General features: G+C 46.0%; 1 protein-coding gene across 1 annotated transcript in view; it reads right to left on the reverse strand.

Moving 5' to 3' along the window:
- Window positions 1-707: 707 nt before the first annotated feature.
- Window positions 708-27,295, reverse strand: part of STK31 (serine/threonine kinase 31) — a 78,857-nt gene continuing 52,269 nt past the window's right edge. The window contains exons 15-23 of the mRNA XM_077809343.1: window positions 27,124-27,225; window positions 22,281-22,361; window positions 21,324-21,449; window positions 20,154-20,279; window positions 19,803-19,889; window positions 18,911-19,060; window positions 17,399-17,524; window positions 5,261-5,329; window positions 708-935 (exon numbers count right to left, since the gene is read on the reverse strand). Of these exons, the coding sequence (XP_077665469.1) occupies window positions 708-935; window positions 5,261-5,329; window positions 17,399-17,524; window positions 18,911-19,060; window positions 19,803-19,889; window positions 20,154-20,279; window positions 21,324-21,449; window positions 22,281-22,361; window positions 27,124-27,225 (1,095 nt within the window). The remainder of the gene's footprint in view (window positions 936-5,260; window positions 5,330-17,398; window positions 17,525-18,910; window positions 19,061-19,802; window positions 19,890-20,153; window positions 20,280-21,323; window positions 21,450-22,280; window positions 22,362-27,123; window positions 27,226-27,295) is intronic.

Here is a 27,295-nt window from a genome sequence, read left to right on the forward strand (position 1 = left end):
GACACAATATCCTCGGCCTTTTGCCAACTCAATCAGAGGAGCTCAAACATACCTTGCTTGGATTCTGGGGAGGGAAAATAGGTTTGATAGCTCTCTCCACTTAGTACATTCTGCTGACCAATTCTCAAAGCACCACAGGTGATTTTTGTCTTGGAGGCAGCTGCTGTTGGAATATCTGCTTGGCTATCTGACAAAACACATCACTGGCCCCTCAGTAAGAGCAGCAGTCATCTATTTTAACAGGAACATCTTGGAAGGGAGCAGAGCAGAAGAAAGAGGGAGAGGACAGTGGCATGAAAAGGAGTCATGATTTCACACGTCTGATCTCCTGGTATCTGGCTAACAGCTCTACCACCAGTAGATAACATCCCCTCGAAAGGTCCTCAGAATGTCAAAGTGATAAAGCAAAGCGTTGACAAACTTTAGAGCATTTCTCTTTGCTATTGCCTCAATTAGCATCATCATGCTCTTAACTTCAGACAGTTATTCAAAGAGTTATTCAGCAACATACTTTTTTAAAAGAAATCCCAACGAAGAGACCACACCTGTAATTACACAAAAATGGTTAGGCTTACCAAACCCTTTTATATTTTGAATATTTGAGTGTAGGACAACTACTTTCAGATTCCATGCAAGTTTTTATTTTTTTTTTTAGAACTCAAACAAAATAAAAATAACTGAAGCAAATGGCTGGCGAGTCCTCTGGCCTACTGAGAAGGGTCAATCTCCTCATTGTCATCTGTCTTGTTGTCAGAACTGATAATGTCCTCGCCTTTTTCCTCTGTCTTTTCACATTCAAGTTCTTCACCAGGTTCATTCTGCGGTGGAGCTGGGATCACATCCGGGAACAAGAAACACTCATCATTCAGCACCTGCTCAGCTGTCATTCTGTTACTGCAGATCAGATTCAAGAGTAGAGATTTAACCTTATTATCCTAAGAGAAAATAAAATGGAAGAGGGAGGGGAAAGCGAGTGAAAAGAGTTACTTAGCAGGAGAAACACGCAGGCCTCCAACTCCATAAATGTCCATTAACAAATCAAATATTTCCTCAATGCTTCTTCCAAGTACTTGGAGCCCAGAGATATTACACATGCAAAAAACAGTGCTAACCTAATATAATTCCAATACTGAACACATTAAACAGAGGTGGTACTTGTTAACAACTTGACAAAAACAAGCACCGTTAACCTTTTAACGCTTGTGAATCTCACACTCGGGCAATTTCTTCAGTAACATGTCATGGCCCACAGTGCCAGTTCCCACAGCCATTATAAATGGATGATTTCTACTGTTTTTATTTGCCATCATCGGGGAAATCCTGAACACCAGTAGGGCAATTAAAAGGTCAATTAAAACTGTCTTGTGTCCTCCACTACATTCATTTTAGTTACTGTAATTTTTGTCATGTTCAAGATTTACTTTTCCACTTGTTAGTCCCAACTCTGACAGATAAAGAAAAAATGGAAAGTAAACCAACAGTGGCTAAATTTATACTCAGCCCTGCATTTATACCTTAGACTTTTTGGACTCTACAGTCCAAAGCTTAACACATTAAAAGTTGCTGAGGAATAGAACAGAGTCTTAGGTTTGAGGAAGTTATCGTCTCTGGCTTGCTGAGTGACGGCATAGTAAGTTGCAAAGGTACAGACTAAAGACCACATTGTTGCTCCACAGATATCTTGGATGGGAACCTGTGCCACAAATACACCTGAAGACGCTTGGGCCTTTGTGGAATGTGCCATCAGGATCAGAGCAGGGACTTTCAGCAGGTCGCAGCAGACGCAGATACAAGAAGCGATCCACAATGAAATTCTCTGGGTTGAGACTGGGAGGCCTTTCATCCTGTCTGCCACCGCCACGAAAAACTGAGTAGTTTCCTGAATGATTTAGTACTTTCTATGTGAAAGGCAAGTGCCCACCTGACACCCAACGAATGGAGCCTTTCTGGCTGTTAGCATGTGGCTTTGGCTAGAAGAACGGGAAAAAAATGTCCTGACTGTTGTGGAATTGCAACACCACCTTTGGGAGAAAGGCTAGGTGAGGGCGCATTTGGACCTTATCCTTGAAGAAGACCATGTATGGAGAATCTGACATAAGAGCCCTGATTTCCAAAACCCTTCTGGCCTAGGTGATAGCCATCAGAGCACGCTGCCAAGGGCTCCAATGGGGGATCCTTGAGTCTTGACAGCATCAGGTTAAGGTTCCAGGGCAGGATCAGCTGTCACCTGTGGGTACAGCCTATCCAGCCCCTCGAGAAAGCAACTACCAGAGTGAGTTTGCAAAGATGAACCTGCTCTCCCATGGGTGAAAAGCCGAGATTGCTTCCAGGTGGACCCTAATTGAAGACGTTGGTAGCCCTTGCTGCTTCAGGTATAGCAAGTAGTCCAGAATACACAGTACTGATGATCGCATGAGCGAGACCCCTTTCTGGCCGGATTGAGAACCTTTTCCACTTACCAGGTATGTGACCCAAAGGGATGGTTTTCCGCTCCCTAGAAAAACCTCTTGAACCGGTGCTGGTGAGGTCAAGCTGCACTACCTGTCTCTCAGAGAAGCCAGTGCACTTGTCACCAAAGTAGAGGTGCTCAGTGCCAAGATGGCTTGGCTCAGCTCTGAGGGGTGGAGAACTGCTTCCATAATGAGGAATTTAAATCTCTGGTCTTTGTCCTTGAAGATACAGTGTTTGAACCGTTTACAAATCCTACAGCAGTCCCGTAGGTGGGCCTCCCCCAAGCACTTAGGGCAGCTAGAAGGGGGATCAGTAATGGGCATGGGCTTATGGTAAAACACACATAGTTTAAACCCCAGGCACCGAGGCATGTCCCGGTACCGAGGTAACCACATTTACCGAGGTTCTAATCTAATAACTACTAAGTAATACAAAATCGTAAATTCTAGTTACTATAACTAACTATATACAAGAAAAAAAGACAAAATCAACTGAGGAGAGTACTTGCGTGAATGCAAGGACGAGCAGAACTTCATGGGCGGTAAGAAAAAACTCAGGGGGCAGCGACTCGACAGGACACTATATACCAGCACTATGAGAGTGCAACTCCAGGGGGCAGCAGAGCCGACCCATTGGATACTACAGGGGAAAACTTCCCAGCAGTGGTGCACACACCTTCATTAGAATAGACATGAGCAAGCACTCGAAGTTTTCTTACTGAAATTCTTGTAATCCAAGAGCAGCATGGATGACTTTCCCCCTGGACTCAGATGCCTCATGTACAAAACACGGAAGGGATGAATCTCAAACTGCCCATGATAATATACCGATTGGAACCATATTGCCTGGTGCATTCTAATTTATTCACTGATGAAAGGAAATCTTGCTCTCTAACAGCTAAAAACTATAAAAGGAAATTATACATTACTATTCTCAACAAGGATTCTTAATTGGTTTTGGGTAGAAAAAGCATTTCTTCACATCTCCAAATGTATTTAAACTATTGGCTCAGAGGAAAACAAACAAAGTTTGGCAAGCTGGAATCACCCATTTGAGTCTGGATGCACGTAATTCAGAGTACATTTGATAAAATTAGTATTTTATTACAGCAGATATCATATGACAGCTACTGTTGACCCAGATGATGATACTGTTGATCTCTTGAGGATTTTGTTATTTCTGTTTTCCTGAAAAATTAAGGTTTTTCTGTACGCCTTAAGTAGCAAGAGAGAAGTTAATTTTTTTCAGTATTTAAGGATTAAACAATGTTACAGGTTTTAGAGAGGCTGGGATGATTCTCCACTGCCTTGCACTCTGGATAATCATGTATATCTGTGCAAAGTGAGTGCAACCTGATACAGAATCAGAATTCTCCACTCATATCTGTGGTAGAGTTTTTCCACAGATGCAAGTGATTATGCAAGGTGCATGATAGTGGATAATCATGCCTGCTATGTGTTGAACTGCAGACAGATTTCTTTATCCTGCTAGGTTAGCCTTCCTGACATTGGGTGTTAGGTGTTTCAGCAAACTCCCATCTCAAAGAGACTGTCTCCTCTAGCATAACAATGTGCTGAAATATACACTGGGCAAATGGTTCTGGGTAAACTTTGGGTTTTGTTTTGCTTTTTAAATCCTTGGGCAGTCAGAACTGATATTTTCATGTGAAGTAATCAGTTTTGTTTTTGTCTTACAATATTGTTTTCACAACAGCCTAATCGCTTTAACTGTAATAAATCTGCACAGCTTTCACACATGATATGCTAAACTTGTTAGTTTAAAGAATGGCTTCTCAGCCAAAGTGAAGTTTTTATTATTATTCCCCAGTTAATGTTTCACATCTGTAATAAACGCTGTATTGCTAGATGACAGTCACTTTTGTATGCATAATCATTACATAAATACAGCGTGAAACTTTTTTTTTTTACTTTTACTAAAGCTGTGACAACAGCAAACAGGCTATTGTGAATCAGGCACAGTACTTTGCTGGGAGGATGTTGAAAACTTAGGTAAAAACAAGTATATGGGGAAACAAATGCATAGGAAAGAGCGGAAACAGAGGGACAGAAGGAAGGAGATCAATGAAGTCTTAAATTGAATAGGGCCAGGCTATTTCATAGACCACCTCTTCAATTCTGGTTTGCAGTTTTTCAAATAGATAGTAACGGTTTGTTAAAATTGACATTACCAATAAAATAGTTGAATTCCTGTTTATGACTAATATTAATAAAATATTAATTTAATATTGATTTAAATTAGTGTGTGTTTGATAGTGACAGCTAAATTACATGGTGAAGGGCACAGAATAAATTTTTGTAACAGCAATAAACATTTTTAAAAGATTAGGCAATGTCCATTAGAAGTATGGGGTAATCCTTCGGCATTAACATGAGAACATACTTCTTAGAGCAGTCAGGAAGCACTAAAGCCAACATTTTCAAATGTAGGTGTTCAGCACCTCTGAAAAAATCAGATCCTTATTTAGGTGCATAATTTAAGGCATCCACATTTGAAAATTTTGCCCTAAACCTGTATGTATGTAAACTAGCTTTATTAGATTAACACATTTGAGGCAAGTGTTTTACTTCTCGTGGAGAACAGGGTCAAATACGAAGAGAACTTCAGCCTCTTCCACCTTTTCAATAATGATTCCATTTGTGTATGCTATTGAGAATTCTTACAGCCAAACTGTCAATTAAACATTTTATAAACATGGCATTTTAATCAAACATTTAATAAAACCAGCTAAACAGCACTGGCCTATATTCTGTATGTCTCACTCAGCTGCCAAATAAGGAAGTTCACATACCATATTAAGTCCATCCACTTCAGGGGTTCCATTTTCCTTAATTTTAAATTCTTGGTCTCCAACAAACAGCTGCAAGTTAAAAATACAATCCCTGCATATATTCAAATGTGACTGTGTATTGTTCAGAGAAAAAAATTTAGAGTTTCATCTCTAAAACATGCTATGCTAATATCTCACCTCTAGTTTTACAGAGGGGTAAACACTGGTCAAGGAGATCTTTTTTTCCAAATGAAGTGGGAATACTAGCTTTGGAATTAAGAGTCTCCAAAAATCTTAAGTACAGATTCATAGTATTGGAAAACCCACACGGGGGCTTCCAAGCCACCTACATCATCTGTAAAGATATAACAACCACTAGAAATTTTACTTTTAGTATCAAAAGTACATAAAGCCATCAGAGGCTCCAAGGAAAGCTGAGCAGAGCCTTTTAAAAATGAGATTCAAACTCCAGAGTCCTGGATCTGGTTGTATATGTACTACTAGAAGAAGCCTTACTAGTATATTGTAAGATGATTAGCCCTGTCTGCCACCCCTCAGTCACACATATATCCTACCCATAAGAGCAATAAGATTCTTGTCATGACTGCCTTGTAAAGACCCCTGAAAGACTTTCATTTCGTCTTCATTTCCTGCTTCATTTCTCTGGACTGGATTTCTAACAAGGAAGCTTTAAACAAGGACTGGTGATGCCCAATCTGATTAGAGAGTGACTTCTGCAAGCCAGTAGTTTATTCCATTACTGCTGTGATCCTGATCTATGAACACTGAAAATCACTTGTATGTCTATGATCCTTTAACTATTCAATAACTCTCTTCTTTTCCCTCTTTTTTATATTATTAAACCTTTAGTTTTTAGCTACTAAAGGATTGGTATCAGCGTAATTGAGTAAGATCTGAGTTATATATTGACTTGGCTATATGGCTGATACCTTGGACTTGGAAAGGCCCTATATCTGATAAAACTGGTTTTCAATAACCACTCATCATGAATTCCAGCATCTGGGTGGTGAGCCAAGGGCTGGAATGCCTATGGAGTCTGCATTTTTAACCTCTTGTTAACCAGGGTGGTGATACAGAAGTTCACTTTTGTTATTGGCTTGTGTCACGGCTGATTGCCCTCTCTGGCACTTCGAGTGCAGAAGGTGGGGGCCCACAAGGATTTTTAAAATTAATACTGGCCACTCCAGGCTTGTATTAAACTCCCAAGGTTACAGCTTTTTTCTGACCTTGGCTTGGTAAACACTGCCACCACCCAAATGCAAAACCCCTTTTTTTGGAACCCAGGAAGGCACACTTCGGAATTCCTTCCTGTGGGGTACCCTACCCTCAAGCCCTTTCACACACACCCCTCTGGGAAAGAGCTGAGAAAGAAAAAGGAAATTAGCTGTTGCCACCAACTAATTAAACAACATATGCAGAAACCTCTTAGGACACCAAAAATCCAATTCTGTTCTTAAAAAAATGTAAATTTTATTAAAAACAAAAAGAAAGAAAATACATTTGGAACTCAGCCTTTTGATAGATTTTAAAAGAGCAATTCCAAAAATTAAGTACCCAACATAGGTTCAGCTTAAAGGTTACAAGCAAACAAAAGCATCTGGGGTTAGCACAGAGGAGTCCACTAGCCATAAGAAACAAACAGAAATAAACCTAATCGTGTCTTTCTAAACATTCCTGATCTACTTACACATTTGGGGGTTCCAGATAAGTAGTTCTAGGTATGATCTGATGATCTACGATCATACCTGGCTTCAAGCTTCTCATAGTATAACTGCTCCCTGTTCCCCTCTTTCCAGGAGAACCACAACAGAGACAAGGGGGAAGGTTCCCCCCCCCCCCCATTTTAAAAAGTTCTAGCCTTACCATTGGCTCTTTTGGTCAAGTGTCCACTCTCTTTCCTTTGCCTGGGGGACTTTATTAACCCTTTACAGGTAAAGCAAGCAGAGAACAGCCACCAAGAGGGACTTCATAGCTAACTGGCTGGCTGGGTGTCCATAAAAGGGAGCTAACCCCCTGACCCCTTCATTTATCATACCTTGGTATAATCTAATGATAGAATAACCATCAGTTTGGGATGAGTCTGCCCTATTTCTCAGAAGTCTGTCCTGAATGTGGTATTCTCAGCTGTGATCCAGTGAGTTATAGTGATACTACCATACCAATTTGAATTACAAGGGGGCAATGGTATGATTAGATGTGTATTAACCAACCTGGAATTTGGGCAGGAAACAGATAGTTGTACCTATGGAACTGATGAGATTTCAGAGGGCTGCTATTGTCACATCATATTACAAACCTTTCTTTATGCAGAGCCAGCCTTCACCAGCCAATTCTGCACCTCTTTATTCACCTTTCCTTCTCCTCCCATATTGGCCACTTTTTCCTGCCTCTTTCCAGGGTCACTGGTACAGCTGCAACTGTTAACCATGTTACAATCTGTCTGCCACTCCTCAGCACACACACACACCTTTTTGCTTCACCCTGCCAGCCACCACTAACTCCTGCACCCACTAGGAACTCCCTAGCTGATTTTTCCTACAGCTATGAACAACATATTTAAGTGATTAGGGAGTAGAAGGGTTTCTTTTCTTGTGAAAAGTACCAGGCGATTTCCCTCCCCTATATACACTCCCAGTAGTTATGCAGGCCAAGGACACAGAATTTACAATTCACCAGGAAGAAACATCGCCAGTACCAAAATTGTTCTTTAACAACATTCCAGTGGCCACTGGCACTGCTTAGCAGTCAATGCTGGATAAAGGCACAGTAGATGTTAACCCTCCATGCTTAACTCCATCAATGACCCTCTTTCCACAATACTGAGAAATAGGGGCAACACCTGCTTACGTCAGTGATGAATTTAGGATTGAACTTATTTTGGCCTAAAGCTTGTGTTGCATTCTTTTCATTTCTTCTAAGAATGGTGTGTTTTGTATACAAAATTCACATTACTCCCTACATGCAGGAATACATGTATTTAACCTATTTATTATGCCAAGCGCCCCCAGCCCTCCTATACAATGAAAACTATTTTTTCAACCACCTTTAATGTGACTTTAAACTCCTGAAAACATACATAAGCCCTATCGCATTAATACATTACAACTAGCTGCTGTCATGGTGATTAAACATTTGTTAGTTTTGGATTTAAGAATTTCTTATTTTACTAGAAATAATCCCATTTACAAACACGGAGACTGCTTCATTTTTACCTATCATTTCCTAAATAAAAACAAGAAGAAAACATATTGAAAAGTGACATTAACTAACCAGTCTAACCACTAACAGCTTTGTATTAATCTTTTACCTGCTCAGCACAGGGAATTAAGATCTCCTCATTGCAAGCATCCATGCAACAGGTCCAGGGTCAGTTACCAAAGTGAAGTCTATAATTAAGTCCTCTATGATGCTCTGGCATAGAAGCTATTATCAAACCTATCACACTGCAGCTGATGGAGTGGGACCTCTTTAACCTGCTGAGAGTTGTCAGGAATGCCCAGTTATTTACCGCCAGTTGTAACTGGCTCCTGGTGAGGCAGTTATGAGATGTCAGGAACGTTCCTACTAAAATCACAGCTTGGGAACGTGGATGCTTGAAATTAACCCACAGCAGTTTAATGTCATTTTCCATATTAAATACCTGACCATTGCTGCAATAATCTTGGGGTTCATTAAACAACAAACCAGTGAATGAGACAGAAGAAATAAAGGTTTCATTAAAGACAAAGTAGAGAGCTTCTGTGGTGGACTGCTGAGCAGAGCTACGCTGTGTTCTTCATGCTGCTTCCAGGGCATGCCTCCAAATTCCTATATTCATAAAACTGACCCTTATGAGGGAGCCTTGCACAAACATATCTCTACGTCTTCTCCCTTTAAAAAATTAGCTTTATATATGTGTATATATATGTATATGGCTTTATGTATATTATATATAAACACACACACACCCCCCAACTATCTAACAACACATACATTAAATAAGCCATCTAGTACATTTCCATAAACCCAACTACCGAGGGGAGGTTATCAGCACATCACTCTAGAGTGAGTCTTTACCACTCACTTTCCTCAAATACCCCTTTTTTGCAGGTTATCAAGTCTCCATAAGTCTTTTAGGACTTTAAAATCTACCTCTCTGATCTTCTCTGTATCAGCCTTTCATTAGAGTTTGAGTTGTTCTCTTGCTGATTGTTTATCATCAACAGATAAAGGAGAAACTGGCAAAAGTAGGTTTGGGAAATGCCAGAGTCCACATCTACTGTCAATGTTTTGTAACTTTCTGGGATTACTTTTAGCTTCCTTTAATTATGCTGAAATGTGTCCCCTTGGTCTTTCTGGACTATGTAAGGCCTTGGATGCAGCTGCTATTTAATGGTACCCCTTTGGCCCCAGTATTGTAAGTGTGATTCCTCAGGCACACTATCACTTAGGTTAAGAGATAGGACATCATGGGTCCTTTTGTCAAAATAACATTTCTGCTTCCTCTTTTGATTTAATCTTCCATGTGATTTCACTGTTATGAGATTTCAGCAAGATATCAGTACTTGTTAAATTAGATCTGATCATTCTTCCCAATAACAGCTGAGCTGGAAAAGAGGCATTCTTCAGAGGTGTACTTTGGTAAACCAACAAAGCTTTATACAAATCACCCCCATTGTTAAAAGTCTTTCTTTTAAAGTTCTTTACCATCCATACTGACCTTTCCACAAGTCCATTCGACTGGAGGTAATTGGGACATGATGTTTTATGATGAAAATCCCAATCCATGGCAAATTGCCTAAAATCTGCACTGGAAAACTGCATTCCATTATAGCTAAAGACTTCATTTGAAATTCCATGTCTGGAGAAGAATCCCTTCATGGCAGCTATCACTGACTTAATATTAGTACTATGCAGTGTGCAAAATAATCTGTGACTATTAAATAATCCTTTGATTGCCCGCTAAATAAATCAAGGCCTACCTTCTCATAAGCTCTTTGTGAAACTGGTTGAGGTCTTAGTGGCTCTGCCTGTTGGCATGACTTATATTTCAAGCATGAAAAGCTGTTTCCTACCGCATTAGTAAGGTTGTGATTGATCCACAGCCAACACATCACCTCTCTCTTGCTTGTTGTAAACAATTACACTTCTCAATTCCTAAATGATCCTCAACGATCTTCTATAGCATTTCTTCCCAGGAGGGAAGGTGGTGGAATGGACGTGAACACCACATCTCGAAGAACAGTTACGAGAAAGTAAGTAATCATTTTTTCTTCTTCGAGTGCTTGTTCACGTCCATTCCACATTAGGTGAATCACAAGCTTACCTCTGGAGGAGGGTAGGAGTCACGGAACAACTGCTCGGAGGACTGCTCTGCCAACCGCTGCGTCCTCTCTGGCCTGCTGTTTGACCACCTAGTGGGTCGTGAAGGTGTGCACCGAGGACCAGGTGGCTGCTCTGTAGATCTCCTGGATCGGGACCTGTGCCAGGAACGCCGTGGAAGTCACTTGCGCCCTGGTCGAGTGGGCCATGACCGCCAGGGCCGGAACACTTGCGAGCTCATAGCATGCCCGGATGCAGCTTGTAATCCAAGACGAAATCCGCTGCACCGACACTGGGAGGCCTTTCATTCTCTCGGCTACAGCCACAAACAGCTGTGCGGATTTGCGAAAGGGCTTGGTGCGCTCCAAATAGAACACCAGCGCTCGATGCACATCCAGGGTGTGCAAGCTGCGGTGACTCGGGTCCATATGCGGTTTCGGGAAGAACACTGGCAGACAAATGTCCTGGCCCAAATGGAATTGGGAGACCAGCTTAGGGAGGAACTTGGGGTGTGGCCGGAGCTGCGCCTTGTCCTTGTGAAATACTGTATACGGTGGCTCAGAAGTGAGGGCCCTCAGTTCGGACACCCTTCTGGCCGAGGTAATGGCAACCAGAAATGCCACCTTCCAGAAGAGAACAGGAAGTAAGGGGCTCGAAAGGAGGTCCCATGTGTTTAGAGAGGACCAAGTTAAGGTTCCATGGAGGGACTGGGGGGCGGAAGTACAGAAACACCCTCTCCAACCCTTTAAGGAACCGTCCCACCATTGGGTGGGAAAACACCGAGCCCCCCCAAGAACCCCAGATGGAAGGCGAAGATGGCTGCCAGGTGTACTCTGAGTGAGGACAGGGCTATTTGAGGTATAGGAGGTACTCCAGGAGGGCTTGCACCGGGGCCTGGCACGGTTGCTCCTTTCGGGGTTCACACCAACAAGAGAACCTTTTCCACTTGGCCATATAGGTCACCCTGGTAGAGAGCTTTCTACTGCCAAGCAGGATCGGCTGCATGGGAAGGGAGCACTGGCTCTCCAGGGCATTTAGCCACAAAGCCTCCACGCCATCAGGTGCAGTGACTGTAGATCGGGGTGGAGAAGCCGCCCGCCGTCCTGCATAATGAGCTGCCGGTGTAAGGGGCAGGACTACTGGGGCCTCCACCGACAGCTAGGAGCGATGTGTACCAGTGCTGGCGGGCCCAGGCTGGGGCAATGAGGATCACCATCTGCCTGTCCCTGCGCACCTTGAGTAGGACCTTGTGTACCAAGGGGAGCGGTGGGAAGGCATACATCAAGCCCCCACTCCACAGGATCGCAAATGTATCCACAAGCGAGCCCGGACTGCGGCCCTAGAACGAGCAGAACCGTGGGTACTGGGCGTTGGCCCTGGTGGCAAACAGGTCTACCCGGGAAAACCCCCACCTGCGGAAGAACGAAAGCATGATATCCGCCCTGACCATCCACTCATGCATGCGGTACGACCTGCTGAGGGAGTCTGCCAGCTCGTTCCATACCCCCGGGAGATAAGACGCCTTGAGGTGAATTGCATGGGCTATGCAAAGATCCTAAAGGAGGAGAGCCTCGCGACAGAGTGGTGAGGAACGAGCCCCACCCTGTTTGTTTATATAAAACATGGCAGTAGTGTTGTCTGTCAGAACTGTCATGCTGTGACCACTCAGAGCGGCGTGAAAGGTCTGGCAGGCGAGACGAACCGCCTGAGCTCCTTCACATTGATATGGAGCGATCGCTCTGCTCCGGACCACAACCCCTGCATCATGAGGTCCCCCAGGTGAGTCCCCCATCCGTGGTCTGAAGCGTCCGTCACCAGCGTCAGGTCCGGTTGGGGATGGCTTTGCAAACCACAGGCTGGGACTGCCACCACAGCAGGGAGTCCAGCATGTCCCTTGGGGCGGTCACTACCAAGTCCAGGGCGTCCCTGCCTGGGCGGTACACCTGAGCAAGCCACGCCTGCAGAGTCCTGAGTCTCAGTCTGGCATGCCTGACCACGTGCGTGCATGCTGCCATGTGGCCCAGCAGCCGCAGGCAGCACCTGGCCGTTGTCGTCGTAAACTGGCGCAAGGAGGCCACCGCTTGCTGGATAGCCTGGAATCGGGATACTGGAAGGCTTGCCCTGGCCTGCACCGCGTCCAGGACTGCCCCTATGAATTCCACTTTCTGCGTGGGTACGAGCGTGGACTTGGGGACGTTGACCAGGTGCCCCAGCTCGCGGAACAATCTCAGGCCCACCTCCACATGGCCCCGCACTTCCGCCTTGGATCAGCCTGCCAGGAGCCAGTCGTCACGGTATGGGTACACCCGGATTCTCTACCTCCGTAAGAAGGCCACCGCCACGCACTTCATGAACACCCGTGGGGCCGCAGCTAGACCTAACGGGAGAATCACAAACTGGTAATGTTCTTGGCCCACAGTGAGGCGTAGGAACCGCCAATGTGCTGGGTGGATGGCAATATGAAAGTACGCGTCCTTCATGTCGAGGACAGCGTACCAGTCCCCTGGATCCAAGGAAGGGATGATGGTGCCCAGAGAGACCATGCGGAACAGGGCCTTGACCAGGAACTTGTTGAGCCCGCGCAGGTCTAGGATGGGGCAAAGACCCCCTTTGGCCTTGGGGATGAGGAAGTACCGGGAGTAGAGCCCCTTCCCCCTTAGGCTGTGCGGCACCACCTCTACCGCCCCCGCCTCTAGCAGTGAGTGGATTTCCTTCTCTAGGAGATGCTTGTGAGAGGGGTCCCTGAAGAGGGACAGGGAAGGGGGTAGGAGGGAGGCGAACTGCAGTGAGTACCCGTTCTGCACCGTGTGTAAGACCCAGCAATCTGACGTAACGGTGGACCACACTCAGGAGAAACGGGACAGGCAGTTACATAAACAAAGGGACAGATCCGGTGACTGGTCTGGTACGCTGTCCTCGAGCGCACCTTCAAAAGCCTGGTTTAGTGCCCGGCTGGGGTTTGTGCTGGCCTTGGTTCTGGCCCGGCGCATTATTGTTACTGTTGTTGCGCTGTTGCCTGTTATCCCTGCCTCACCTACGGTAAGGCTCATGCCCATGGCAAAGCAGGTACTGGTGTTGAGGGGGAGGCTGCGGCTTAAAGGGCTTCCTCTGGGTCGCCGGGGTGTGCATACCCAGCGACTTAAGCGTAGCTCGCAAGTCCTTAAGGCTGTGCGGCCTCGTGTCTGTCTGGCCCGAGAAGAGTCCAGACCCTTCGAAGGGGAGGTCCTGGAGTGAATTCTAGATCTCGAGTGGCAGGCCTGACTCCTGGAGCCATGCCGAGTGCTTCATGACCACCCCGACGCGACTGTTCTAGCCGCTACATCTGCCGAATCTAGGGAGGCCTGGAGAGAGGTCTTGGCTACTGCCTTGCCCTCGTCCACCAGGGCTGTGAACTCCTGTTGGGAACCTTGTGGTTGTCCTTAAACCTCCCCACCGCCGCCCAAGAGTTGAAATTGTGCCTGTTGAGGATAGCCTGGTGGTTCGCAATCCTTAATTGAAGGCCCCCAGATGAGTACACATTTCTGCCAAAAGGGTCCAGGCGTTTCGCCTCCTTGGCCTTAAGGGCTGGGGCCTCCTGTCCATGGTGCTCCCTTTCGTTTACCGCTGAGACCACTAGGGAGCATGGACTCGGGTGGCAGAACAGAAACTCAAAGCCCTTAGATGGGGCAAAGTATTTACGCTCCACTCCTTTGGCCGTTGGAGCGCTGGGGGCCGGGGTCTGCCATATGGTCTTATAGTTGGACTGAATGGTCTTAATGAGTGGGAGCGCTATTCTGGGTGGACCTTTGGGGCTAAAAATGTTCACCATGGGGTCCTCCTGCTCAACCATCTCCTCAGCCTGCAACCCCAAGTTCTGGGCGACCATATGCAGGAACTCCTGGGGGGCTCTATGGTCTACCGGTGGAGGGCCGGATACCTCTGTACCCGCCACCGCCTCATCCGGGGATGATGAGGAGATGAGCTACTGCTCGACCCCCTCTGGTTGGTCCTCCTGCTCCCCTCCTCCCGTGGGAGGGGCCTGCGGCTCGGGCCGGGACTCCATAGGACGGCACCACACTCGGTGCTGGTCTCTCTGGTTTATCCTAGGGGGATGCTGGAGGCCTGGATACTGTAGCCTCCGGCACCGTCTGGCATCGGTGTGGCAACCGGGACCGCTGCACCAAGTAACTTGCCCTGGACAGGGACCCTTGGTGCTCCTGATAGGCCCAGGGGGTCCAGAAGGGCCAATGGCCTGGCGGCCCCCATTGGTGTTGCCAGCCCACCTGAGGGTCCCTGCTGTCTGGGGCCCGGTGCGGGTAGCTATAGTGGCCGGAGTCTGCACCGGATTGTGGCGACGCTGACCACAAAGGCCAGGGCAGTACCAATTATCTGCGCCAGCAGGAGAACAAGAGGCTCCTGGCTGAGAGGGAGCAGTACTGGTATCCCCGGGACCTGGACCGGGACCATCTGCAGGAGTCCTCTGTCGAGGGCCGTCTCAACTCCTCCTGGTGACAGTCTCTGGGTGGTGCCAGAGAGCAGTGTGCCCTTTCCAGTGCTTCCTTGCGCCGACTCACTCCTGGTGCTGCAACCTCCTTCTGGGCCGCTAGCAACCGTGAGTCCGCAGAGTCGGAGCTCAACCAGGACCAACTCTGGGAGCAGTGCCGGGACGGTGTCCTCGAGCGGCACACCATTGCCAGCTTACCCCTCGACGGCACCCAAGGCATGGGTGCCAGAGGGTTCTCCCCATATGGGAGGGGGCTCGCCGCCAACAGGTCGATGAGGTCCTTTGCAGCCTCAAAAGGTGCCGGGCGTGGAGGGCTGATCCGTTATGCCCTCGAGCCCATTGTCCACACTGAGCTCACTTAGGTCTGGGCTCGGTGGGGCTTGTGCTGCCGGGACCGCCGGGGTTGGCGCCAGTACCACAGCCTTCCCGCTCTGATCGGCGCTCAGGGCCTTGGAAGGCGCCAGCCTCCTGTGCGGAGCACGACTTTGCCTTCCTTTCGGCTGCACCGGGGAGGACGAACGGTGCCAGGACCTAGCCTGGTGCTCTGGGGCCGACAGTTCACAGTGCTTCGCTGGTGCCGGGGCACTACGCACCGAGGAAGCCTTAGCTGGCGCCGGGCGCTCTGGGCCCGGTGGCTGCAATACAGCCTCCATCAACAGCTGCTTGAAATGAAAGTCTCTTTCTTTCCTTATTCTTGGCTTAAACGCCTTGCAAATCCTACACCGTTCAGTTTGATGTCCATCCCCCAGGCAATGTAGACACGAGTTGTGGGGGTCACTAACTGGCATAGGTTTGCAGCATGTGGCGCAAGCCTTGAAGCCGTGGGCCTGCGGCATGGGTGCTGGAAGCCTCCAAGCACCTAATCACTTAAGCGTCCACAATAAAGGTATGTTAACTAACTGATAACAGCTACTCTGAAGGCTAAGGGACTGCTCTTCTACGAGAGAGAGAGAGAGAGAGAGGTTGTTCCAACGCCACCACGGACAGTAAGAAGGAACTGGAGGGGGTCGGGCCAGCAGGGGTATATACGCACGGCACAGTGGCGCCACTGGGGGGGCCCACAGGGAGCCGCTAAGGGAAAACGTTTCCAACGTTTGTGCACACAGCGCGCGCACACCTAATGTGTAATGGACGTGAACAAGCCCTCGAAGAACTTAACATTGTTACAAATATCCAAAGCATCCTCACCAACAACCTTTAAAAATGGATCATTTCACTTCATAATTTTTGGCCTCTGCCTCTGTGGCTGCTTAAGCAAATCCGTTGGAATTTTTTTCAGTTCTTTGAAGCATTGCCTGTCAACTGCAGACTGGATGGAGGTTGCAACACATCCAGTTTTGGCTTTCTTCCCTTCTTAAGCTAGTTGAGCTACTTTTGTGCTCTTAAAATACATACAATAGCCTTTATTCTTCTCTATTTGCTGCTCCACGTGTTCCCCTTTCTGTTTCAAACACAGGAGTAAACCTCAAAATTATTAATGTCTCATTTTCATATAGCACTTCTGACACCATGTAATAATCTTGGGGTTCTCATTAAACAGAAAATCAGTGAAAGAGATAGGAATACAAATTTTATTAAAAACAAACTAGAGAGCTTCTAGTGGTGGACTGCTGGGCACAGCTACACTGTGTTCTCCACCCCTGCTTCCTAGACATTTCTCCAAATTCCTATATTCATAATACTGACCCTTATGACTGAGCCCCTCTAAAGTAGAATTTTGCACAAACCTATCTCTACAACTGCCACATTTATGTCCTTAGAATCCTCAGAACCCTAAGCAAGGGAGCACAGAAGTAAAGCAACAGAAAACCAGGGTGGATGAGGGCAGCATGAGTTACTGCAGAGCATATTACCTAACATAATCCAGTAACTAACTGAAAATGGGGCATTTTCTCTTCCTTGACTTAATACCAGAAGATGGAAATCCAAGTGATACTGCAGGAAAAACAGCACCTGACAATCCCATTCTTGATTCAGATCACAGGAGGGATGGAAAATGATGGCAACTATCTACTGACTTGCAGATGAAGCTAGAGAAAGCAGCTTACATAGAAAGGATAAGAAATATAATACTACTGACAAGCCGGGAGTGTACAGAACAAAAACCTCATTTTATTAAGTGCTGCTGTTTAGGGAGACAAGCCACACTGTAAATTGTATTGAAAAATGCATTCTTCTGCTCACAGATCTAATTCCCATTCCCTCTGCTCACAGCACTCAATTTAAAATACGAGCATTCATTACAATAGGACAGATTAAAATAGAAGAGGGACATAACATTTATTGCTATTTATAATGCCTACTATATTTTCATTATATTAACAAAATGTCATTTTCATGCACAATTAACATACCCAGAATAGAAGGCAGCCATAGGCATACATGTCAGAGGATGGAGATGCCAGGTGTCCCATTCTTAATTCAGGGGAAATTAAGTTCAAGTTACCAACTACCATAGAGTTCGCAGAGGCACGTTGATCCTAGAAGGGACAACATTACAATCAGCAATTTTAAGCCCAACTGGCAATCCAGTAAAATGAACATTCCTTCCCATTCCCCATGATCTCACAGGAACACCTTTGCCTTACATTTCTTCCTTCAATGATGGCCCAAACGTGATTGTAAAGGCCTCCTACTACGAAAAATGGAGCAGAGGGGGAATAAAGGCAATGAAGTATCACTCTTAAAACACAGGACTAGCTGATTCTTGCTCACACGTCATGAAAAATAACAATTCTAATACCAGGTTTCGGAGCAGCAGCCGTGTTAGTCTGTATCCGCAAAAAGAAAAGGAGTACTTGTGGCACCTTAGAGACTAACAAATTTATTTGAGCATAAGCTTTCGTGAGCTAAACTACACAGGAAAAGATACTCCAGTACCATGAGAAACAGATTGCGATGTTGAGGTTGAAATAAAGAAAATTTGAAAAGCTACTGTTTTCCACTGTTTCTCTAAGCCATTCTAGACACAGACATAACTTTGATAGAAACATACAACTCCAGAACAAAGGGTAGGTAACCACAAAGCAGATTAACAGACTACAGAATACAAGACCACTTATCGAAAATGTAATTTGCAGAAATTTGAAAAGGTATGTAGATATCCAGCTGGCTGCCTTATTGTATATAACTCTAGAGGGGCAGCATTCCTTCTCAGCCCAGAGAAGGAAGGTGGGCCTTGCAGTAAAGCACTGGACTGGGACTCAGAAGAACTAGGTTCTAGTCTCATTTCTGTCAGGCTTCCTGCTTTTTCTGTCTCAGGTCCACATCAGAGTCAGTTGCATGTCTCCTCCTCCTCCGCCTGGACTCCAGGATTAGCTAGAGCACAGCAGAGACAATTCCTGCTCTCAGTTCTTGTGCCCAGCACAAGACTCCATGAGTGCCAGGAGTAATAACTGCAGCTCCTGCAGCCCCTGGATGCAACATGGTCAGTGCAGACACAATCTTCAGGGAATTTAGCTGCCACTGTTGGAGACTGGATACTGGACTAGACAAACCTAGACCTGGACAAGGCTGATCCAATACAACGATACCCATGTTCTTTTTTAACTGCTTTGCTGAACCAGGGCCATACTCAGTAAAGATCATATTTTTCAGGTTATAGTGCCTATAGAAACTTATTCCACCAGTACTTATAACACTATATTGGAATTATTCAGAATCATTGCATACACCATGCTTTCACATTTGAAGTAGTATGCAAAATACACTGGCAAATGAAGAATTTGTCAATAAAACCTACCTTTAAATTGTCACAATAAGGGGTACCAAAAAAAATAGCAAAGGCATTCACGCTATAACTCATAATGAAGAATTCTGAGTGAGATTAAAGAAACCCCTGAATATATTTGAAAAAAAAAAATTACCACTGATTTGGTGAAGTCAAAATCTCCAACAATTCCTTGTTTTCGATTCAGAGCAAACACATTATTTGTATGCAGAGATCCATGAACTATATTAGCTTTGTGCAACGTATGCAGACCACGAGCCACTCCTTCCATCACTTTCAATATTTCCTGATGAAAAGAAGAAATTTTAGAAACTGAAGGAGCCAAGTGAAAAAACTCAGCATGCTTCCACTGCAGAACCATTGCAAGTATTCTGAATCGGAAACTACATAACACTTAGTAAGATTCTGAAGAGTTACAGAGCCAGTCAAAAAAGAACCCAGGCACACCTGAATTAATCATTTTTAAAACACAATGTAAATACCCATTTGGATATATGGATTCATACCTGGCTCTGTCCTGGCAAGCAATACAAGAGAAAAAGCCATTCACAAAACTTATGACCATTTATTTAAAAAGAAGGCTATGCAGCCAAATGGCTTGTTTACAGTTGAAAGTCATTTTGGGGAAGGAAAGGTAAGAAAGAAAATGACAGGATGAAAATGCAGACAAGAGTAATCATGATCATTTTAATCATGATTAGAATTTGCTTGCCAATATTTTTTAAAGGATAGCAACAACAACAAAGGCTGGAATATTGAAAGGAGCATGAGTTAGGTCCCCTCCTCCAGGGTCCTTTGAAAATCCCAGCCCCAGTGACTGGACACTAAATTGAGGTATTCATAAAAACACAAACTGGCCTATTCCTTTGCAGGGTTTTCTCAACAGTGCTCACCGTGAATGCAAGTTATGTTGCCATATCACTGGCCAGCAAAGAAAAAGGTGAAATAAGAGAAGAGAGGATCAAGTTGGTTTAAATATTTGTTGAAAAACTTTGCTGAGATTTTGAATAAATTACCCTATTACTTACTTCTGAAGTTAAAGGTGTACTAGCTTGCAGTGCTCCTAGACTTGCTCCTGGGTAATATGGGACCATCAGATATACCAAAGGATCAGACTTAAAAAACAAAAAAAACTCAAGGACAATAGACTGATAAAGAAGGGGATTTCAGTTAAAATATCTATTTACTGCGAAGTCAACATATAGCACATATTAAATCCTCACTAAACCAAATTAATTTTATTTGATTGCTTATGTAAATTCTGCATGTAAGTTTTTCTATGCAAAGCTTTGGTTAAAAAACAAAAAGCTTTAACAACAAATTATGAATCTTCTAGATGAAAAATAGCAATCAAAGAAGGATGTCAATCTGGAATTTACCTTGCACAAAAAAAGGAACATCAACTGTAATAATCCAGATTTCTCCTTAAATTCACTCCAAGCTCTGTGATATTTGGCTGTTCTTTCTATCACTTTTGCCTCTGTGTTCACATCTACAGAATAGCCCTGAAAACAAAGAATTTTCAGATGATTCCTAATTTAACGTTGTTAGTGTGGAATTACTATATTTTATTTTTTAGAACAATTACAAGACAAATTCTATTGAGTGACCTCCTGTTACATTGTATTATAATGCTCAACCTGGGATCTGAGAGATAAGTCCCAAATTTTCTTTGTAAACGTTTAAATTGTTGGACTAGCAATACAGGTCCAGTGTTCCCATTGTGCAAACAGTATCATAGCCAAGTTAACAAGCAGTGTTTTCATCAGTGGTGGGCAACCAGAGGCCCATCAGGGTAATCCGCTGGCGGGCCATGAGACAATTTGTTTACATTGACCGTCCACAGGTGTGGCTCCGGTTTGCCGTTCCCAGAAAATGGGAGCTGTGGGAAGCAGCAACCAGCACATCCCTGAGGCCCGCACTGCTTTCCTCAGCTCCCATTGGCTGGGAATGGTGAACCGTGACAACTGGGAGCTGTGGGGGGCCGGGCATGCAGACAGTTTATGTAAACAAACTGTCTCGCGGCCCAAGAGCAGATTACCCTCAAGGGCTGTGTGCGGCCCATGGGCCGCAGTTTGCCCACCACTGGTTTACACTGTTCCACATTAACTTCACTACTTCTTGATCTCCCGAACGCTGGTGGGTAGGAGGGGGAAGCGTGGCAGTGGAAAGCAGAGGAGACACCTGGAAATCAGTAGGGAAGGTGTTAGTATGAGTAGGATGGAGACTGAATGCACCAAGAACAGCGAGTGATAGCCAGTAAGAGGAGGGCCCACTGACTCACAGGAATGGCAGTCAGCAAAAGGAAGGAACACGCTTGCAGCTGCTCCCAGAGAAGTGAAAGAGGAGAAGAGAGATGGAGACAAACAGTAAAAAACTAACACTGCTTTGGTTGTGATCCAAGAGTCTAGCCCGAATTAATTAGCATTTACAAGGGTACTACTGAAAGTAATGAAGCAGTTACTGAGTACAAGCAGATCAATATACTATTTAAGTTACCAAGAGCTCCACATACAGCTAAGAACTGAAAGTCAGTGACAGAAAATTACCTTTAAAAGAACCTTCTGTTCTTGAACTTCTGAACACACTAATGGGTGCTTCGTGCTCAATTTCTTCAGGGGTTCAGCATCGAGGAGGTCCCGTTCTAAGCTGACTGTCAGAAGTCCACCAGAGTTCTGGAGTACACATGCAAACACAACTGAAATGCCACTAACTACCTAAATAATCCATTCACTGCATATATTTAAACAATCTTGGCATTGCTGAATGCTTAATATTTATCTACCACCACGGATAATGCAGGACACTGACCATAATGTAAGGAAGGTCAAACTTAGGTTTAAATTAAGTACTCTTTTTTAAAATAAAGAAAAAGATTCCATTTGGTGATTTTTTCCTCCCCTCTGTGTTAAACATATTAACGTGACCTTCATTCCTTCAATGCACATAATTTGGATTTAATCTGTCAGTGTCATTTACATGAGCCACTGACCGGCCATCTACTTTATAGACATTAAAAACCTACGCTCCTGACATGCATAACACATGGTTTTTGTTTTCTCCTCCCTTCACCCTTCCCCAGACACTGCCAATCTCAGCATTTCAAGCTGGGCCAGCATTTAGGTGTTACTGTTGGTCAATTAAACCATAACATGACCAGTAAAGCTGAATGTGTAATGTAAGTAAATGAAGTTTGAACACCATATTTGAAATTATTTTCTAGTTACTGGCATGAGTGGGTGACGTTGCAAGTGTGTGTGAGACAGAAGTCTCTTTGGGATGTGAATAATAAAATCTCTCACTTATTGTTTAAAGTTTTCATTTGGTCCATGACAATATGTTCAGTTGTTTAACTTGTAATCGGACTACTGCCCTTAAAGACTTCATCACTTACTAGAATCTTTGGCAGCTCTTGCTTTAAGGCATATTTAATGAAGCTACTTCCCTTACTCTCAAATACATACTCTCAGTTCCCTGCCCTTAGAAACACAGCAGAAGCTTCTTACCATATACTTCAGAATTCCTGCTTCCGGGTGAAGGAGTGGCAGCTCAGGGAACCATTTCTGTACCAGGCAAGTAAGCCTCTCCTGAATTAGGGATACATTCATCAATGCCGACCGCCTCCGCATGCAGTACATACAAGTATATACCAAAAAAATACATTAACTGAAGTTTGGACTGTATGCCCACAAAACATCGATTTCTGAAAATATGAAGAGTGGAATCTACCCTCTTCCAGTCACATCACTCAGAATGCAACTGGCTTTCACTTTTTGACAGCATCAGTACTATAACAGCCCAATTGGATGTATTTTTAAAAACAGGGTTTGTGTGGTAATTTTAGGGACTTCTGGATGCCCCCATCCTTTAGAAAAATATGATCTACCCCCTACCATAAACTGAGCTTCCTCATCAAAGTAGCAAGGGGAGGGCAGCTGGACTTACTCTCCTCTCCTTCCCCAACCTGAAGATAGTTCAAAGGACAAAGAAGGGGGAAAAACAGCTACTCAATTCTCGTAACTGTTGTTCTTCGAGATGGGTTGTTCGTGTCCATTCCAATCAGGTGTGTGCGCGTGCACGTACACGTTGACCGGAAGATTTTTCCCCAGCAGCATCCGTCGGGTCGGCCTGCGCACCCCCTGGAGTTGCGCCTTCATGGCGCCCAATATAGAGCCCGGCTGACCCAGTACCCCTTCAGTTCCTTCTTGCCACCTACTCTGACAGAGGGGTAGGAGGGTGGGTATTGGAATGGACATGAACACCACATCTCAAAGAACAACAGTTACGAGGAGTAACCATTTTTTCTTCTTCAAGTGCTTGTTCGTGTCCCTTCCAATCAGGTAACACCCAAGCCAAATTCAGGAGGTGGGAGCTGAGCTGTCCACTGATTGGAGTACTGCTCTTCCGAAGGCCGCATCGTCTCTAGACTGCTGGATGATTGCATAGTGCGCGGTGAAAGCATGCATGGATGACCATGTCGCAGCTCTGCAGATTTCCTGGCTGGGAACTTAACCCAGGAACACCATCGATGAAGCCTGTGCCCTGGTAGAGTGCGCTCTGACTGGAGGCGCAGGAACCCGTTAGATTGTAGCACTCGCTGATACAGGCCACAATCCATGATGAAATGCGCTGGGCTGAAACCGTGACCTTTCAGCATGTCCGCCACCGGCGCAAACTGTTGAACCGACTTCCTGAACAGTTTTGTTCTCTTGATGTAAAAGGCCAGTGCTCTGCGGATGTCCAGTGTGTGGAATCTCTGCTCCCTGCTGCTCGAATGAGGTTTAGGGTAGAAAACTGGGAGGAAAATGTCCTGGTTGATGTGGAACTGCGACACAACTTTCGGGACGAAAGCAGGATGGGGCCTGAGCTGAATCTTGTCCTTAAAAAATACGGTGTAGGGCAGCTCTGAAGTTAGGGCCATGAGCTCAGACAGCCTCCTGGCCGAGGTTATCGCCACCAGGAATGCGACCTTGTAAGAGAGGTAGAGCAGGGAGCATGTTGCTAAAGGCGGGCCCCATGAGCCTAGAGACGGCCAAGTTGAGGTCCCAGGCAGGAACCGGTTGGTGCACATGTGGGTACAACCTGTCGAGCACCTTCAGGAAGCGGCTGACCAGGGGGTTAGCAAAAACTGAGCAGCCCTGTGCACCCGGGTGGAAGGCCAAGATGGCAGCCAAGTGAACTCTTACAGAAGGCAACAAGAGACCCTCCTGTTTCAGGTGCAGAAGATAGTCCGGAATGTGCAGCACTGAGGCTAGCATCGGGGGCGCATCGCGCTGCGCCGACCAGACTGAAAATCTCTTCCACTTGGCAAGGTACGTGGCCCTCATTGAGGGTTTTCTCCTGCAAATGAGGACCTGTCTAACCTGGTCTTAACCGGAAAGCTCTGATGGATTCAACCATGGAGTTTCTGTGCCATGAGGTGGAGCGACTGCAGGTTTGGGTGTTGGAGATGTCCGTGATCCTGTGTGAGAAAGTCTGGGAAGAGCAGCAAGGTAATTGGGGCTCCCACAGACCTGTCCAGGAGAGATGTGTACCAATGCCGACATGGCCAGGCTGGTGCTATCAGCATAACCCAAGCACGATCTATCGGCGGGAAGGCATACAGAAGAACCTCTCCCCAGTGGAGGAGGACTGCATCCGCTATGGAGCCTGGGCTGCGATTCTGTCACTGACAGTGCTGGGGCTATGGGCGTTGGAACAGGCATCGGCATCAGTCCTACGGGAGGGAGCTGCGTCGGCACGCTCACAGGAACCACTGGAAGTAGGGGGCCCAGTGCCAACACTGGCACTGGGCCAAAGGTGCCTGCATCGAGGTCAATGTCGACAATGGTGCAGGTGTGGGAGACGGGTGCGTCAACGCCATGAAAGGCTGTGCCAAGGTCGGAGCCGAGCACCATGCCAGAGTCAATGACGGAGACTGAGGCAGAGGCATCGGGACCATAGGCGCCGAGGGCAGATGCGCAGCAGAAGGTGGCAGAGGCAACGGAAGATGTTGCTGAGCATGGACCTGGTTTCCTTCCTGGCCCTGGTGAAAAGCCCAGGGGGTCCAGAAGGGCCATTGAGGCAGGTTCTGCCACTGCAGAGGCCATGCCTGGGGCTCTCTTCTGTACCTCAACCTATGATTTCTGCTCCTACCAGAGCAATAGGAGTCGGACTCTGACACCAAAGTCTCAGACACTGAAGACCATGGAGGAGCCGATCCTTGGTGCCTCCAACGCCAAAAGCTCAGGGAGCAGGTAGGCCCTCTGTCGGAGCAGGCAGGCACCGAGGGACACGGCGAGGGGGAGCATCTCAACATTACAGGCGGCTTCCCCTTCAAAGGCACCCGAGGACGCGGGTCTGCTGACACTGAGGGCTCCTCCCTGGCAGGCGAGAAAGATGCCGTCAGTTGGAGGAGGTCCTGAGCAGCCTGTTATGCTTCCGGCGTGGACAGGAGCTGCAGGTGCCGTGTAGGCACCGGTGATCGAGGCGGGGCCGGACTTAACTGCCGCACCTGGGCAGGAGTCAACACAGTCCCGAAAGGAGATCCTGAGTGGCAGCCCACCTGGGGTTGCACATCTCGTGGCTTCTCCGGAAAACAATTGTCTGGCTTTTTCTTCTTTTGAGCCACTGGTAAGTGGGAGCAGGGCCTACTGTCAGACAGGCCCTGCGAGGAGCAGTGATGGTGCCGAGGGTCTCAGGAAGAGTCCTTTCTTGGCACTGAGCTCGCCAACAGCGCCGGAGCACTCCACAACGAGGACGATGTAGAGGGGTCAGGTCTCCTAGTCCAGGTTGGAGCGGGGGCGTAGAGCTGCTGCCATAAGGATCACCTTGAGCCGCTGTTCCCTTTCCTTAAGAGTTCTTGGACAGAACTTGCAGCAGATCTTACAGTGATCTTTCTGATGGGTCTCCCCCAGGCGTAGACACAGTGAGTGTGGGTCACTCTTCAGCAAGCACTTGGCACATGCCAAACATTTTTGGAAACCCAGGGATCACAGCATACCATGGCTCCTCAAACTGGAGTGGGGGGGGACACGCCCAACAAACACTATACTAAAAACTCTAAAACTAACAACTAACTATATACAACCGGATAGAGAGTGAACTTGCTGAGCAAGAGCTAGGGGAACTTCCAGCCACCGTCACTGGCAGTAAGGAGGAACTGAGGGGGTGGTGGGTTGGCAGGGCTCTATATTGGGCGCCATGAAGGCGCGACTCTAGAGGGCGCCCAGGCTGACCCGACGGATGCTGCTAGAGGAAAAATCTTCCAGCCAACGTGCCCGTGTACACACCTGATTGGAATGGACATGAACAAGCACTCGAAGAAGAACCCCAGTACCACCACCAGAGGCAGCCCACCCTCAGCAGGAGCAAGCAGGAGAAATTAGAAGCCAAGTGGCCAAACCTTAGAGTTGGTGAAACAGGCCACAGCTCTTGTCACCTCCAGCCACCCCAAACCTGTAACATTTAGGAGTTACTGTTACTCATGCTCAGCACTGCATTACCAGAGGTCCTGTTCCTGCCCTCCCCCTTCCTACTTCGAAAGAGGAGTGGCCACTGATTCTGGAATCCTCCCTCCAAACAGAGTATTTAGGAAGTGGGAGATCACTGGTGTCAGTCTTGCCTTCAACTTGGAGGAAGAACCTCCCTCTTCACTGTCCTGATCCTATCCTCCATATCACACAGATAAAGGCCTTCTTCAGCCACTGTAAAAAGAAAAGGAGTACTTGTGGCACCTTAGAGACTAACAAATTTATTTGAGCATAAGCTTTCGTGCCTCCGATGAAGTGAGCTTTAGCTCACGAAAGCTTACGCTCAAATAAATTTGTGAGTCTCTAAGTGCCACAAGTACTCCTTTTCTTTTTGCAGATACAGATTAACACGGCTGCTACTCTGAATTCAGCCACTGTGCTGCCTGATCATCTTCCTATTGCTCTGCTGAGGGGACTGGACCTCACACTTCCAGATTTTTGTCTACCATTCACTTTGAAAAAAGCTATATCAGGTGGAAAAGAGGAAAAAGAGATGATTATCTCCCTCCACCTCAGAGAGTACTATTTCATTTCAGAGGCTTTACTGAATATGAGTGTGTCTTCAGTCTTTCCATTCAGTACTGTAACATTCATTCTTTAGATTTTACTGAGAATGAATGTATATAATAAAGCAACTGAAATGTAAATAGGTTTCAGAGTGGTAGCCGTTTTAGTCTGCATCAGCAAAAACAACGAGGAGTCCTTGTGGCTAACAAAGAGACTAATAAATTTATTTATATAACAAATTTTATAACAAATTTATTTATTTATAAATGTATATGTAAATGCAGCTCATATAAACTACATAGTTTAAGCTGCTTACATAATTGATACTTACATATTCTTCTTGTTCATTGTATATTTCCTGAATGAGACTATTCCTCAGTCCAGTGATTTCTTCTTTTATTTTTGTTATTTCATACTCACTGTAATCATCAGACTGAATGCAGAAACAATAAAATTACCATCGTATATGTCTCTCAAGAAATTATCATACTATATAATGTAAC

Source organism: Eretmochelys imbricata, chromosome 2, assembly GCF_965152235.1.
Source record: "Eretmochelys imbricata isolate rEreImb1 chromosome 2, rEreImb1.hap1, whole genome shotgun sequence".
NCBI lineage: Eukaryota > Metazoa > Chordata > Testudines > Cheloniidae > Eretmochelys > Eretmochelys imbricata.